The following is a 12318-nucleotide window of genomic DNA, read 5'->3' on the forward strand; positions in this document are numbered from 1 at the left end:
GTTAAATAATATACTTAGACTTAGTCACGGGGAAAGTAATTTCTAGAATATTAGGAGAGTGCCATTTCGAAGCTATGCTGTCTTGTTATCAAACATTGTTGTCCATATACTTTATTAGATGTTTTGCTTTTAAGTGTTCGGATTAAATTAATAAAACAGCCCCACGTGGCTTCATTTAAGATAACTAGTGATTTACTGAAAGAAAGTAACATAACTACAAAAGAGGATGTGGCTTGCATCATTAAGGACCTCAACATTTGCAAGTGTCTCTTTGTGAAAGGAAGGACGAATTTCTTGCAAGCTGACTTGCTCGATCATAACTTGTAAAGGTGGATTTGACAAAATAATATCAGTGCCAAATGGGAGAATTGCATAAATTAGAAAGGGTATCGTGACGTATAAAATATTGACAATTTTTTCAGGAAGGTTTTCTCTGGCTTGTAAGATGCAAGTCTTTCTATGTTTTCAATTCAGTAGAAAGAGAGGTGAAAGTCAAAAAATATAAATTATAAACGAATGTCTAAGAATAAAATCTCACATTCTCTCCATAGACTTCAAGAATGAGCATAAACGTAATGGACCCATAAAATTCTTTAGCAGCCTCCAAAGTTGACACCAATTGGTCTTCTCGTGTAATGGGACAATGTATGACAGAATTGGCTGTTTATATAACACAGAATAATCATTGTTGCACCTTTCGATAAATGATAAAATACCAACCAGTAGGCCATTGAACATGGCATTAAAGAATGAACCTAAACCACTGCACCAACACTCACATTTTAGCGTATGGAATAACTTTAGCTATATTCAACTACTACAATTCTGCAACGCACTTCTAAAATTACAACGAGAAAGGAAGATTGGAGGATTAGTAGGCACAAAACAAGAATTACATGCGAATGACTGAGTATGCTCAACGATATATTGGAATCTTAGATACATGTGTACGAAAATGTAAATCTTATTTAACTCTTAACAATAATGGTATACAAGTTTGATATCCAATGTAGTATTAATTGTAATTTGCATATTTAGTCAAACTGCCCAAAGACAATGAGAGAGCTAGAAGAAGAGTAAAGTGAAGGTTAGAGTAGAAATAGGAATTATAATCCCACAATATATATCTGTCAAGCCTATGTCATAGTCAAATATTTATACTCTTCTGTAACCATCAGCAGCTTCAAAAAATATTGCAAATTTAGCTTTGGACCGGTTCTGCATCAGGTGCTGATTGCTTATTAAATTCGCTTTCTGTACTGGGGGTATCATGAATGGCAACCTTGCTAAGGCAATCCTTAGTTCCTTCTGATAAAGGTTTTACCTCCCCTTTCAGCTGTTCATTTGATCTACATGGAACTTCAGAACTAGAATGGCATACAACATCATTGCTGACAGAATCGTCTTTAGTACCTAAGTTATCTTTTTGTTGTTGCTCCTTTAATTTAATTTCAGGACCCTCATTAGAAAGGCTGAACCCGCCAAAGTCAACCATATCGCCGACCTTTGACTTAGTAGTTGACTTGCCATTTAGTTTCTCTGTTAATTTGCTTGGTGAGTCCAAGCCACTTTGTTCCCCTCTATTAACAGTATCTTCAGATTTGGTTCCTGCCTTGCCATTCATGGTTGTTGAGTTCATATTTGTAGCTGCATTATGAGTGACAGTCCTTCCAGGGGGAAGTTCATGATCATGTTGTCCCTCATAGGTAGTTATTACAATTTTTGAATCATGAGAGGCCCTTTCCACATGCTTTTTGACAGGGCATCCAGGATTTGAGCATCGGTAGTAACTTCTGCAGTAGAGAGAAGATGCAAACACATTAAATTAAAACATTTTTTAATGATGTATCCATGTAAAGCTCAGAGCATAGAGGAATAGAGAGAGCACATAAACATCTAAAAACAGTGTAACCAGAATGAGAAGAGGCAACTTGACAAGGGTAACCAGCTGGAGAAGAGGATGCAGTTTGACTGAAGGAATGGGTATTCCCAATATACTAATTCAGAACCGGAGCATTATTGACACAATTTCCATTGCTTTCTTTTTACGCTAAAGAAACACGGCACTTCTCATAAAATTGTTCAGCTATGTTCAAACATTCAAGAGTTTGGCTTGCATTTCAAAACCAGTTTAGGACTGCTAAATCATGGTTAAGCCCATAATATTGAGACTACTAGTTGTGTTGTGTGGACTTAAGTATTAACCAAATTAAAATCCTACAAAAAGTGCATGTGGAACATACTTTGAACATAATATAGAACAAAATACTATAACCACTTCCTGTTGCTTTCAAGCAGGCAAAGAATAACTCAAACAGATCATTAGACTGGAAGCTAATGAAATTAATTTACGGCGACAAGGTTTCAGGCTAGCTCATTCAGGGCAAAGTGAGATACTTGAGATACTATGGATCAATATAAAACACACTCTAACCCACACAATGGCAGAAAATAAAACTGTATTTGAAATGAAAATTTAACATGTACCTTGGGTTTGCATTCCCTTTAACAAGCTTCTGCCCATATTTGCGCCAGCGATACCCGTCATTTACTAAATCAACCTCACTTGAAGTCTGAACAACAATACGAGATTCACGAGTTGACATGTTAACTCCAGTGGTATCCGCATTACTGTTGTCTTTCTTCCTGCTTGGTATCAATTTGGCAGTAAAGGTTAGCCATCCATATATATCAACACAAATTTTAATACATAGTGATAACAACGTACAGTCGCTTTGACTCAGGATCCTCGTTGTCATGAACCTGATTCCTTGCCTTAGACAATTGTGAATGTGCAGCTTTCAACTCATTGACTGGGGACACTTGTGTAGGTGGAAGGGACTGTAAAGGCTTGATCTGTTGAGGAATGCATCCTTGCTCAACGGATGTTTTGTCTTCATGAATGATGTCATAAAACCCATTAAGATCTTTGCTATGAAAGCATAGAAACTAAAGTACTAACAGTGTTTACTGCTCACCTTTCACATTGGCTAACAAGGGCTTGCGTGCTGCTTGTTCCACAACCGGCAAAACACATTCAACTGATACTGTGGAGTTCAATTGAGGCCTAGGATGATTATGCTGTCCGATAGAAACACAATCTGTGATGTTCCCATTATTAGACTGCTGCAACTGCTTTTTTGCCTGGCAATTTGGATATGTACACTTGTAATAGCTGCGTATAAATTCATTCCCCTTGACATGTTTCTGACCATATTTTCGCCAGTTATAGCCATCTTTAGATACCTTCTCACGTATTACAGAGGGACTTTCCAGACTGGATTGCAATGGAGGCAATTCATTCAAAAGAGTATCAGGGCTCTGCAAATGTTTCTCAAGTGGTAAGGAGCACGTGCTTCCTTCTTGATCTGATTCCAGGGCACAAGCAGTAGCATCAGAGTCCTTCCCCTCTTCATTTTTAGCTACAACAGAAGGAGTACTTGTTGCTCCCTCTGGTTTGGACAGAACATTTTTAGTATCATGACCTTGTGACAATGTAACATCACTATCAGAACTCGCTCTATGCTGCAATTTATCAGAAGGGGTATTTTGATCTACACTTTTGTCTGAAGAAACCATGTGAACCTCTTTCTTATAAATCAGAAGGAAATAGGTCTACTTTCATTAACTGCTTCCATGAATGTCCACAATGATGGCTAAGCAATGTGCGCTTGTGACTGTTCAAACCTGACACATTTGAAAACCTATTAGAAGTTCCATGTGACAGAAATATCAGTAATAGCTATAGCCTGAACACTGGGTCAGAAAACTTCTGTTGAACTTTTTATCAGTTCTGTTAATGCCAACCCTGTTCTGAGGCAAAAAAATGCGGAAAGTTTTCATTGGAAAAGTCACACTTTTTGTTTTTCCCATGTAATAATTAACAAATGTTTTCTTTTCTAATAAAAACTTCCTGTTTCCACTTTTACTTGCTAAACAGCAGATGTTAAAAAAAAAACAACTTTTTATTAGTAGAAGCAGCAGCAACACGAAACTCACTTTAAACATGCGAAATCATCATTCACCCATGATGAACCAAATACTATAAATATTCCAAATCGGAGTCTTAACGCCAAATATGCATATAAAAACACACACTCGCATAGTTAAAGCCATGCTAATTTTCAATTGACAGAAGCTCAAATCCCAAAAAAACTTGAATTTTCAGCTCTTACTTTGAGATCATACCATACTCTACTTAATTATACAAGTTAAACAATCCAATTGCAAACAAAACATTTAAAGTTAGCTTATTCCTTATTCTTTATTCCGTGTCTGAAATCAACCCAACGCAACCAAATCAGCGGTAAGAGAGCGGAGAGAGGGTTAATTCATTCGTTAGGGTCTCAGAAAAACGCTATTCTACCTTCTCTCGAAACATCCCTTAACCCAGAAAAAAAAAAAAAAAAAAAGTCCCACATCGATTTGAGTGGGTTGAGATTAAAAAGGATGAATATAAAGAGAAAGAGTGGACGTGGGAAGACATTACTTACCCTGAAAAGAAGAAGGGTTGGTGTCGAAATTGGAGAAGAAGGAGTTGAGTTGAGTAAAGAAAAGAAGTGTTGAAGAAAATGTTGGTGATGGTGTGTGGGTTTGGGTGGAAGGAAGCAATGCAATGGGAGTGAGTCCAATGTAACATCCTTATTTAATTGACCCAAAAAACAAGGCAAAAGGTAACAAAAGTCCACTCTCTCTCTCTCTCTTTCTCTCTCTTTCTGTGTTATTAATTTTAAAGCGACACGCTGACACACACAAACATAGAATATGCTTTTGTGTGCTTTCATTTCATTTGCCAAGTCTTCAATCCATGGTTCTTATTCTCTCTCTGCTCTGGGCTACATTCACCAATTGGGCCTACTTTACATTAACATCAAATTTAAAACTCAACATGTTATTGGCTTTATGTTTCTTTAAGAATGTGAAAATTATAAGAGGTTTTTATATAATTTAGATATTTGAATGATCATTTTTATGTTTTATTTAAGTTTTTATATGACTATATTTAAAATTGAGTTATGGGTTTTGGATTCATGTATAAAATGGTGTGCTGTGATGGTTCTGAAATTAGATATCGGGAAGATATACTTTATTTAAGTTTTCAGATGGTCATTTCTGGAAGTGAGTCATGAGTTTTGGATTTTCATGTTCAAAATGGTGTTGTAAATGGTTTTGAGAATCGAGATATGAAACTCATTTATGTTTGTTTATAGATCTTGACATTCGGAAAGTCATTTACCTTGTTCAGGTAAGCTTTCGGATGACTAAATTTGGAAGTGACATATTAATTCTGAAATTTGTGATTTGAATTATGGATATGAATATCTAAAAGACAAAATCTTTTAAATCATTAAGTGTAAAACAAATATTTTACGTTTCGATGCAAATTTGAATTGATATGGTACATGAAGAATCAGCCTACACTACTTGCTTTTGTTAAATGCACCCCCGTTATTTCTTTTATTTAAAATATTATATTTATTCTTATTCATGTTTAGTTTCCAGTGTTAACGAAATAAAAATATTTTTTTTGAAACACTCTTTACCTTCTTGAAAAATATTTTCTGAAACTTTTTTTTATTTTCTACAAAATTAAAAACGTGTTCTAGAAATTAAAAATAATAAAACCTAAAAGGAAAAAAGGTATGTTATAGATAATGTACTTTCTAAATCACATGAAACAAGAAAGAAAATTAAGAATGAATATATGTCATGGTAAAGAATTAAAATACGGTGTATTTAGAAAAAAACAAGTGCAAATAGCACGAGCCTAAAAGAATTTTTGTTGTTTTTGGTACATTAACTCTTTTTGTTTTGTCATTCACGTGTAATCTCTGGTTTAAGATTTTATTTAATTATATTTCATTCCTTTTGTAGTTCATACTTTATTGTAAATAATTGGTTTGATAATTTTCATAAATGTTATTCATAAAATTGAGATAATTTTATTAATTAAAAAAAAGTTAGGTGATAATGTTTGATTAAGTTAATTTCATTTAAAAAATAAACAGTTATGAACTACTAAAAGAGTTATTACAAATATTAAAAATCTACTTAATTAATAACATTTTTATTAATCACTTTCAACTTCCTGTCAAAATTTCATTTAATTTTTTTATGGCAACATTTAAATATCTTCTATTAATGTCAATAACATTTAAAAATTACAAATAAAATTATCTTTTATGTATTGAAATCATTTGCCTTGTTTCTTAAAAGGAAATTAAAAAATAGTTTATATTAATTAATTAAACGATATTTGTAATAAAAAATGTTATTAATTAATTAGAGTTTTAATATTTGTAATAACTCTTTTATTGTTGTTACCAAAGTCAAAAGAAAGAGTAGTTCACAACTTTTTTATTCTTTAAACGAAATTACTATAATCAAACATTCATTTAACTTTTTTTAATTAATACGGATTATTAACGAGGGAGTGATCCTTAATAAAATTATCTCAATTTTATGAATAACATTTATGAAAATGATTAACTCTGTTCAATTTAAAATATATTTTTTAAATATATATATATATATATATAATAAAACTAAATTTAGAATATTATAATCAATTTAAAATTATTTATGATAAAGAGTAAAACCTAATTTTTTGTTGTTGTGAAGATTGAAAAGATAAATATTGATTGATAAGTATATAAAACGAAGAACGCGTTTTGCGTTTTGCGTTTTGGGAAATTTGTTCCAAGTTCCGATATCTTTTCGTCTCCTTGTTGAACCAGAAAATCATCTTTTACCCAATTCCTTCAAATCTTAACCTAAAAGCTTCGAGTTTTGAACTTGCAATCACAAATTCATTGAATCAATTGCTGTGTTTGCCCTCAGCAAAATGCTTCAATCCCCAGGGCACTCGCCGCTGCACTTGTCGTCGCCTTCTCCTTCGATTTCGCAGGTGTCGGCGCAAAACCCTAACGATCCAACATCGTCGTCGTCGTCGAGTGCGAAGAACCCTAGGGTTTTGGATGAGGACACCTACGTGGAGGCGTTGGAGAAGATCATCGAGCGCGATTACTTCCCCGACATCTCGAAGCTCCGCGACCGCCTCGACTGGCTCGAAGCCATCAAAACCGGCGACCCCGTCGTCATTCGCGAGGCTCAGTTGAAGATCCTCGAACGCCGCGCCGGCGCATCGAAGGTAACCAATCCCAACGATACTTCTAGAACCATCTCCCACACACCGGGTTCCACCTTCGTTAGGAATTTCACACCCTTGGATGAATTCGACGGAAAGCCCCCCCAAACGCCGCGTTTCACTGCTCCCGATGCTAAAGAGGGGGATAACAGTGACGGTGGAGTTGATGCCTCGCTTGGTCTCGATCAGTTTCTTCGGAGGTACACCAGTGAGGACAATCATAGCTTTTCCAAGATTTTAGAGAAAGTGAATAGGAAGAGGAAGGATAAGTTTGAGTATTTGAACGAGGATGTGAAGGGTATTGAGGATGTGAAGAGGGATAGAGTCACTGATGGATATGGAACCTCTTATCAGCCTCCGAGCACCCTTGAAGGGTGGAATTACACTGCCAAGAATTTGTTGATGTATCATCCCGCTGATCGGGGTGAGGTTCCCTTGACTGAGGAGGAGATGGCTGTTAGAATCAAAGCTGCCACGAAAGAGATCAATCGTGGGAACACTAGGTTTCTTGGTAAAATGATGGATTCTAGGCCGAAAGATGATGGAACAGTGGAGGTGTTTTACACGCCTGTTGCGGGTGCTACACCGGCCCCTATGTGTCTCAGAGATGGGGATAAGTTACAGAAGTATGATTTGGAGGATCTGAGGAAGACTCCGAATCCATTTTATTTGGAATCTGAGAAGAAAGCTGAGAATGGGTATAGCTATGTTAAGACACCATCCCCTGCACCGGGTGTGGATGAATCCCCCTTCATTACTTGGGGAGAAATTGAGGGGACTCCATTGAGGTTGGACCAGGAGGATACACCGCTTGATATTGGTGGCAGTGCTGATGGACCTCATTACAAGATTCCTTCTGCACCGGTGCGAGATGCTAAGGCACATGCTCTTTCAAGGGAGGCTGCAAGGAAGCTGAGGGAAAGGTCAAAGATGTTTCATAAGCCCCCATTGGCATCACGGGTCAGAGGAGGGAGTGCTAGCCCAAGCATGCGTATGCTGTCTCCTGCTGCTCAGAAGTTTATGAGGAATGCATTTGCCAAGTCCTCTTCTACTGTTGATGAAACGCTTCGAGCAAGTTACCGTGGTTCTACTCCTGCATTGGCTACTCCTAGAACTGTTGGTAGAAGTGTGTCAAGGGTTGGTAGAGAAGAGAGCACGGTTTCTAGGTCTCCATCTGTTAGAGAAGACTCCAATCCTCTCTGGTGATATGCTGTAGGTGCCCCCCCCTCCCCCTTGATAATGTGTTTAAATTGCAGTACTGTATAAATTTGGAGAGAAAGAACAACAATCTGAGAATAATAGACTTTGCATACTGATTTTGTAGCCCCAGCTTAGATTGTTTATTCTTTTAGTTATAGTCTCACTCTTTGATTACTGGTTTTCTGTGTCCAAAATCTTGATAAAAGTTCTTCAGAAGGCACTGCTGTATATTGGATTAGCGATGAAGTTACTATCTGACTCTTTTTTGTTTATTTGATAGGTTTGGTTCTTATTGAATAGTTTCTTCACGTCTCTTTTTGCTTAAAGTAGGTTCTTTCTGGTTTCACCATACATCTGTGCAGTTGCTGTCATGTACCCAAATCTCTCATGAAACTGATGAGCGGGTGTGAATGAACATTTTTTTCAATTGATCCCTAAGAAATCGCTTGAAGCTATTTATTGCACGAGTCTAAGTATATGCGAGAATCAGTAATGAAATGAAATTGGCGCAATTGTATTCAAACCAAATTTTAATTTTTTAAAAAACTTTTGTAGCTAAAATCTACACCAATGCTTACTGTACGCATGGACCAATGGTATTTGCCAGCAGCAGATTATATTATATGAATGTATAATGAAAAATGTGATGTTATGGAAAGGTCTAAGATGCATTCACGTTCGTGGTATTGTTATAGAATACGTATCGGATTCATAGAATACGTATCGGATTCATAGAATACGTATCGGATTCATAGAATACGTATCGGATTCATAGAATACGTATCGGATTCATAGAATACGTATCGGATTCATAGAATACGTATCGGATTCATAGAATACGTATCGGATTCATAGAATATGTATCGGTGTTCGAAAAATATTTGTTAAATTTCTGACAATTCTAGTATTGATCTAAAAGAAAAAATGCATTAATTATCTAAAAATTTAAATTTATTTTTATAAATTTTTATTATAATTATAAAAATAACGAAAAATATTAGTTGAATTTCTGACAATTCTAGTATTGATCTAAAGGAAAAAATGCATTAATTATCTAAAAATTTAAATTTATTTTATAAACTTTTATTATAATTATAGAAATAAGGATTTAATTTTTTCAACATGAAAAATATATTTTTAAATTGAAACATATTTTTAAATATAAATTTTTATTTGTCAATTTATATAATTATATAAATTTATAATTATATAACAGTTGTATCTATATTTTTTTGTATTTTCCATTTTAAATATTATATATATTTTCATGTTGATGTTGTTGTATCACTGGTGTTTATGCTACATATCTGAGAAAAAGATTACACATAGGGCGAGTGGTATTTGAAGACAGATTATTTGGAAGAATGGTGAGGCAGTGATATTTGCAAAAGCATTATTAAGCGGTTGTTGAGCCAATGTTTGAAAGACCGAGAAAATGAGAGAGAGTGTTGGTAATTTGTAGGTACTCGAGCACGGGCTTCGCCTGAAAAACTTTACCACTGAGTGCACCACTCTTTCCCCATTCTTCTCGTGAATGTAAGAAAAACACCTTCACAATCCAGATGCAGTGATTCTCTTCAGATTACCATTTCGTGTCACACTGCCACCTCATCCATTCGTTTCCACTTCTAACAAATTCCACCACCATCTTCTCTCACCTATTTAATCTCCACACCTCCATTTCACACCTTCAATTCGCATTTCTCCTATCGCTTCCTGTTAAGGTAACCTTTCCAATTTCCGCCTAAATTCGCTGTTCTATTTTAAATTTCATGCACAGCAGTAGCAGAAATTGTAACAATACAAGAAAAAAATGATGTAATCAACAAACAGAGGGCGAAAAAGTAGGGTTGTTCAAAATTATGGAACCAATGGTGTAATAATAATGCGGTTTCATGATTATTTTTTTCAATTTGTTTAGTTTAGTGTAGGAGAGAGATTGAAAATGCCTGCGGAGAAGTCGAACAGTTGCGACGCCGAAGTGGAAGCGTTCGTGGAGGTTGATCCGACGGGAAGGTTTGGGCGTTATAACGATCTTCTCGGCTGTGGAGCTGTGAAGAAGGTTTACAGAGCTTTTGATCAGGAGGAAGGAATTGAGGTGGCGTGGAATCAGGTTCGGCTCAGGAATTTCAGCGAAGATCCTGTTCTCATCAACCGTCTTCATTCTGAGGTTGAGTTGCTCAGAACCCTCAGCAACAAGTACATCATCGTCTGTTACAGTGTTTGGAAGGATGAGGAACGCCACAACATCAATTTCATCACTGAGATTTGCACTTCCGGGAACCTCAGGGATTACCGCAGGAAGCACCGCCATGTCTCCATTAAGGCATTCAAGAAGTGGTCCAAACAGGTCCTTGAGGGGTTGGAGTATCTTCATACTCATGACCCATGCATCATTCACAGGGATCTCAACTGCAGCAACATCTTTGTTAACGGCAACATTGGCCAGGTTATTTGCTTTTGTTTATTGTTCATTCTCATGCTACTGAAATCATATAAAGAAATGCAACACTGTCATTACAAACTCATGCAGTTCTTTTCTTTTTCACATGTTAAGTTTACTTTTCCTGATTTAACAAGTTTTAATTTATGTGCATGTTTGCCTTCCCAGCTTAGATATTTTAAATTTAAGATGCATTCTATTTTCAAAAGGTGATCAAACAAGGTTATCCATACATATAGAACAGACTGTTAGAATTAAAGATGTTAACAAAACGAGAACAGAAGAAGAAAATGCAAATTAATTTCTTGTTATCTAACTTTAGAATACTTGTTTAAGAGACAATTTTTAAAAACTGAATAGACTTTGGATGCGAAATTGATTACTAAATATTGTGAAATTGTTTCAGAAAGTAGCTTTTGAAACTAGAATGTGAGAATGAAAATGAACAGATCCTTGGTTTTTTATCTTGGGTTTTTGTAGGTGAAAATTGGTGATCTTGGATTGGCTGCAATAGTGGGACGGAACCATGCTGCACATTCTATTTTGGGTAATGATAATATTGAAAACTCACATTCTTTATCCAATCACTTTTTTCATATCATTTAGTTTCAAACTTACCTTTTAATACATATATTTATTTATAAACACATCACATCAAGAATTGTTATAATTCTCAGATTGTCAAAATATAATTTTCTTTCTATTTTAGGGACGCCTGAATACATGGCACCGGAGCTGTATGAGGAAGATTACACTGAGATGGTGGACATATACTCTTTTGGAATGTGTTTGCTTGAAATGGTTACAATGGAGATACCCTACAGCGAATGTGACAGTGTGGCCAAGATATACAAAAAGGTGACCAAGGGAATTAAGCCTCAGGCCTTGAGCAAAGTGACAGAACCTGAGGTGAAGGAATTCATTGAGAAGTGCATAGCACAGCCAAGGGCAAGACCTTCTGCCACGGATCTCCTTAAGGATCCTTTCTTTTATGAACTCAACGATGATGAAGAATCAACGCCCATAAATTGATACCCTTACCTTCATCACAGAGTTCATTGTTTCATCCTTTTCTCCAATTCAACTGCTTTTTACTTCCAATCAAAGTATATTCCTATAATTGGTTCCTAGATGCATTTCTGGTGCAGGTTCACCATATCTGTATTGTACAGAACTTCCTCAGTGCACTGAAAGTTCCAATCATCAACCCACTTGTACATTTTTCAGCTGATTCTCTCATTTATTTCTTCCATATTCTGTTTTATCTGCTTCAATGTTGTTCTCATCAAATTGGTTGCGTCTAGCTAATCTTAACTTCTTGAGCTGTACCTACATATTATTATCTAAATAATAATACTATTAGGTATGTATATTTTTTAAATAATATACTATAAAAAATATATTTTTATTTTTTAAAAATATAGTTCAATGGTCAAAGTGGACTAACTAATTAAAAACATAAAATGGACCCATTGTTCTCACACTTTGAAAAAAATGATAAAAGAGTGGACACACAAATACACAACAT

The 12318-nt window shown here is 35.5% G+C and overlaps 3 protein-coding genes and 1 non-coding gene across 7 annotated transcripts; 2 read left to right on the forward strand and 2 right to left on the reverse strand.

Moving 5' to 3' along the window:
• Positions 1-946: 946 nt before the first annotated feature.
• LOC137824226 (WRKY transcription factor 1) lies at positions 947-4787 on the reverse strand. Of its 2 annotated transcripts, none has more exons than XM_068629761.1 (5): positions 4494-4787; positions 2979-3687; positions 2729-2894; positions 2488-2646; positions 947-1793 (listed from the first exon to the last, which is right to left on the reverse strand). In XM_068629761.1, exons 2-5 carry the CDS (start codon positions 3577-3579, stop codon positions 1202-1204), a joined length of 1518 nt encoding a protein of 505 aa, XP_068485862.1. In that variant the 5' UTR covers positions 3580-3687; positions 4494-4787; the 3' UTR covers positions 947-1201. The 2 variants fall into 2 exon arrangements, with proteins under 2 accessions (XP_068485862.1, XP_068485863.1); XM_068629762.2 differs by having other exon boundaries at positions 2979-3704; positions 4494-4614.
• LOC150025713 (small nucleolar RNA SNORD36) lies at positions 1333-1394 on the reverse strand. Its single transcript, XR_016515257.1, has one exon. It is a non-coding gene; the product is annotated as a small nucleolar RNA SNORD36 (small nucleolar RNA).
• Positions 4788-6630: 1843 nt separating the features above from the next.
• Positions 6631-8476, forward strand: LOC137823787 (DGCR14-like protein). Its single transcript, XM_068629057.2, has one exon. It carries the CDS (start codon positions 6845-6847, stop codon positions 8351-8353), a length of 1509 nt encoding a protein of 502 aa, XP_068485158.1. The 5' UTR covers positions 6631-6844; the 3' UTR covers positions 8354-8476.
• Positions 8477-9633: 1157 nt separating this feature from the next.
• Positions 9634-12054, forward strand: LOC137826276 (putative serine/threonine-protein kinase WNK11). 3 transcript variants are annotated; one of them, XM_068632183.2, is made up of 4 exons: positions 9634-10071; positions 10269-10796; positions 11271-11337; positions 11500-12054. In XM_068632183.2, the coding sequence occupies exons 2-4, from the start codon at positions 10293-10295 to the stop codon at positions 11820-11822; spliced, it is 894 nt and encodes a 297-aa protein (XP_068488284.1). In that variant the 5' UTR covers positions 9634-10071; positions 10269-10292; the 3' UTR covers positions 11823-12054. The 3 variants fall into 3 exon arrangements, with proteins under 3 accessions (XP_068488284.1, XP_068488286.1, XP_068488285.1); XM_068632185.2 differs by having other exon boundaries at positions 10279-10796; XM_068632184.2 differs by having other exon boundaries at positions 9637-10071; positions 10274-10796.
• Positions 12055-12318: the final 264 nt, after the last annotated feature.

This window comes from Phaseolus vulgaris, chromosome 8 (genome assembly GCF_051622355.1).
Source record: "Phaseolus vulgaris cultivar YP4 chromosome 8, ASM5162235v1, whole genome shotgun sequence".
In the NCBI taxonomy this organism is placed as follows: domain Eukaryota; kingdom Viridiplantae; phylum Streptophyta; class Magnoliopsida; order Fabales; family Fabaceae; genus Phaseolus; species Phaseolus vulgaris.